The following is a 4162-nucleotide window of genomic DNA, read 5'->3' as shown; positions in this document are numbered from 1 at the left end:
ACGGTCTGTCATGTTCCTCAGGGCAACACTGACTGGTTCTGCTTTGCACTGCAGCTAGGTGTCTCTGCTACACTGTGAAGAATGCAGTCCCAGATTTTGTGTTTGCATTCTGGTCCGTCCAGTTTTGGTTTTAGCCAGTTGCAGAGTTAAGCTGGTAACTGATGAATGAATGATACAGGAATGAAGTATGTGTTGACGGACCATCTGTTGGTACCTTTTCTAGGCCAGTGACTTCACTGACATCACCAACTGGCCCACTCCTGGAGAGCTGTGCCAACAAACCACACCTAAGGAGAAAGTGGAGAAAGACAAGGAGGTGGCAACTGCTATGGTAGGTGATATTGTCAATCAAAATTTACATTGCGAGTTCATGCCCGAGGGCTAATTGCAAATGATAGGAATAGGACAGACAATGATGAAGCACTTAACATGTGACTGTTCTTGTCTAAAAGCTGGCTCTAAATTGTAACTTTTTTTGGGGGGGCAGTGGAAAATGAAAGAGCCCACTTTTTCTGTAATTAGCAATCCTGCAAAACCTGATATTTACTCCTAGGAAAAGTAATGTTGTGTTTTCTGTTCCTGAAAAAAATGAATGTTGGAATACTGGAACACTGGTGGAATCTTGAGTATGAAATTATGCTTTGTAAAAGTATGGTTGAACCTTAGCTTTTGCCTTCCATGCAGTGGTACTGTATGGCTTGAAATGTTGAAATACCATATTACCCAGTAGTACCCACCCATGAAGGACCAGTGTAGCCATGCAATGTTTTGAGTCTTGCACAGCGATTAATGGTTTCACACACCAGTGAGTTGACTAATAAGTTACCAGGTAGGACAGCTTAACATGTACAAAAACCCCTAGGGAAACATCAGTAGTAGTCTAGAAGGGGATTCTCAGAAGAGACCTAAAAATGAGCCCACTTTGTACACAATTTGGTCAGTATCATAGAATCATACCTTGTGTCCTGATTAGAGCTGTGTACCTAAACAAATTTTAGGTACAGGTACAGGTACAGGTACACAGGTTTAGGTACAGGTCCGGACCTGAACCTGTACCTGAACAATTCGACCAATTTATATGCTCTTCTGAACTCCTTCAATAACAAAAAAACATAAATAAACTTGATAGTTAAGGTTTATTCTTTGTTTATGGCGAATGCTCAGATAAAATATAGGCTATATATATGTTTTTGTTTTCATGAACACACTGTCCTTACACAGGGACCCATTGTTAACCAGCTATTTACACATTTGAGGTCACAAATAGGCATAAAATTGGAGTGAAATTGTTTAGGTACAGTACCGGTACTGAGGGATTAGGTATTTTGGACCTGTACCTAATCAATTTTACCGGTACAGTATCGGTACTGCGTACCGGTACACAGCTCTAGTCCTGATCATTTTAAGGTACGACGAAAAGTAGTTAGGTCTAGGTGGGGCAAATTTATTCTGTGGCCTTTATGCATATTAGGCAAAGATACCCAAAATAGAAAAGAAGCAGCTTAACACACCTTTATCATTAGTTTATGGTCCTAATACATTTCAGTTTTACATCCTTTTACACAGTTCACCCAAAATCTGAAAAAGAAATTGAAAAAAAAAAGAAAAAGAATCCCTACCTAGCTACCCTAAAATTTGCCAGCACTGTAACTGAAAGTGCAACATGTTTTTCCAAGGTGCTACCACCAGCTCCTACCTAACTCATTTTTAAATTGTTTCTTAGTCAACTTGAATAAGTCGGAGCTTGTTGTACTAAGTAGAACATTTGTAACCCTCTGTAGAAGTCTCCTGTATCAAAGAAGCCAGAGAAGGACAACACCAGTGACGACTCACTGAAGGAGAACAAACACAACGGCACCGCAGACGACAATCCTGACATCAGGACGCCGCCAAAACGGAAAGGTAGCGTCCCTTACCTCTCCTACAGAATGGACCAGTCCAGACCTAGAGGTTGAAAGTTCTTTGGGTAACACCATTATGATAATGGGGAACTGCTTCCAAAGACAGGAATTGTTACCTTCCATGGCCATGGAGTTGACCACTTTTAGTGAAGGGACTAAGCTGCAATATTTTGGCACTTGCAAATAGATTCTCGGCCAATATAAATTCTCGGCCAATATAAATTTAGGGGCTGGTGGACTGGTTGAACGGTCACGGAACGAGAAAAAACCAGTGGGATTGTTTACATGGTGCTGTATTGATCCAGAATGCTGCATGATGGCAAAAATCTAGAAGAAAAAAGCTCTAGTCAAGGTAAGGTGAGATGAGGAAGTTCTAAAACTCCATGGAACAATGATCCCATCGTCTGCATTATGACCAATATTGGTTTGGTGTGACATGTTCACTTAAGGGGGCATTGTCTGCAGACATACATATATACAATGTGGTGAAATTGTCTGAAAGAGTGATATCCCCTCTCAAATTCATACCAGGCAAAATTTTTATATTGCTCTTTGTAGTTGCACAGTTGTGAAAGTCAGCAATCCCCAGTCTTTGGATATACAATGTACCTGTTCAATGAAACATAAGGGATATAGTCTTAAGACTAATTGTACTCAAGGGAAACAAGCTGTTACCAAGTGGCTAGTCTTTCAAAATTTTGCTTGTCTAGTATAACGTTGCTATTCTAAATTTCTTGTGAGTTTTTAAAATGTTGAAGGGAAAAATTTAGTACATGTTCTTGTATGATAGGGTGAATTGCTATGTATTTGTGACAAATAAGTTGAAAATATTCCAAGGTCCATGTTTCACGTGAGGATCTCGGGAACATGAACAGCTGTCCTTCCTGACAGAAGGATTGAATAGGCAGTTCTTAAACAGTTGGAGCACTATAAATGGCTCGCAGTGCGAGGAAGTGTGTCATTGAACCATCCAGCCACGCCCACCTCCTCTCTTCCTAGCAAATGTTTGTTCGAAAATACCGACAGTGGCTGTTGCCACGTGGTTGGTAAAGTGTGGGGTTCCTTCTTCACCCAGCAGGGATACAGCTTAAACAGGGATTGTAGTTGTGTTTCTCTAGTTGATTGTCTTTATGATTAAGTGTATAAGTTGTGGACACTATGAAGGGTAAGATAAATTTGATATAGGTGTGAAAATTACTGTATTTCAAAGATCTTCATAACAGCTTCAAACAGTAATTTAATGCATTGGTAACTTAAGATTATACATAACATATGACCTGTTAAGACGTGATCTTTTATCTTGATTTTAAAAAACTATAATGCAAGAATAATGTATTTTTTTAAGTAGCATGGTGCTTTAGTAATCTGTAGTTAATGATTATATGTTAGTGATTATATGTTAATGATTATATGTTAATGATTATATGTTGATGATTATATGTGGTCTGTTTGCACCGTGAAGGAAACAAACAGAAGTGGACCCCCCTGCCGCTGGAGGAGCCCAAGAATGAGTCTAGGATATCCAAAGCCCGCCGAGCCCGCGAGCGAGAGAAGGAGAGAGACGACAGCGAGTCTGGGCGCAGCCGAGAGCGACCGTCACGGGGAGGGCGGGATCGCAAAAAGGACAAGGACGGCGGGCGAAGGGACATCAGTCCTGACAGAGGTGAAACACAGTCCTGCCTGCTTCTGGAACTAATCTGTAAATTTTGCACTTTCGTGTTGATGTTTTCTCTGTTGTACTAGAGTATAAAACCAAAAAAGAAAATCATCAGTGGTTGTGCAAAATGGCGATGAAAAATATATTCGTTGATGACAATGCAAAAATTGATGTGTGTAGAAAAAGGTGAGAAGGAAAAAACTACTGGCACATAATTTATACAGGTCTGAAAAGAAAATGCTGAGCATCCATTTGTTTCCCCATTGCTGCTTGTGACTATGAATCCCATGTTTAAACCTAGTCTGAAAGGTATTCAAATTCCAGGCAAAATCTAATTGTCTGGCCAGGGTGAACATTGACATGTTTCAATGCATAAATCTGAAAGGGATTTTTTTAAGTATATGACCATACGTCATTAGATTAGAAGATGATGTCATTGGAGCGATTTTCATAAATATTTTTTAGCGCTGGAAATAGCCCAGGCAAATAACACACCCGGTATGAAATTATTCATGACATGTTTTCCAAGGAGAAAGATTTAAGGTGAAACGTTGCAGGCAGTCATGTTTACCAGTTTCTGCTGCCTGGTTGTCGCTCCAAGTTT

At 40.0% G+C, this 4162-nt stretch overlaps 1 protein-coding gene across 1 annotated transcript; it reads left to right on the top strand.

The window, feature by feature from the left end:
• Nucleotides 1–147: 147 nt before the first annotated feature.
• Nucleotides 148–3564, top strand: LOC109463538 (probable ATP-dependent RNA helicase DDX23; the record flags this gene model as incomplete). The annotated part of the gene is made up of 3 exons (XM_019760380.1): nt 148–331; nt 1782–1902; nt 3364–3564. Coding segments are annotated over exons 1-3 (325 nt in total), but the record flags the coding sequence as incomplete, so codon positions are not given.
• Between the last annotated feature and the right edge of the window lie 598 nt (nt 3565–4162).

This window comes from Branchiostoma belcheri, unplaced genomic scaffold (genome assembly GCF_001625305.1).
Source record: "Branchiostoma belcheri isolate BF01 breed outbred unplaced genomic scaffold, Haploidv18h27 scaffold1275, whole genome shotgun sequence".
NCBI lineage: Eukaryota > Metazoa > Chordata > Leptocardii > Amphioxiformes > Branchiostomatidae > Branchiostoma > Branchiostoma belcheri.
The sequence above is the reverse complement of the archived record's forward strand: the minus strand, read 5'-3'. Positions and strand labels throughout refer to the sequence as shown.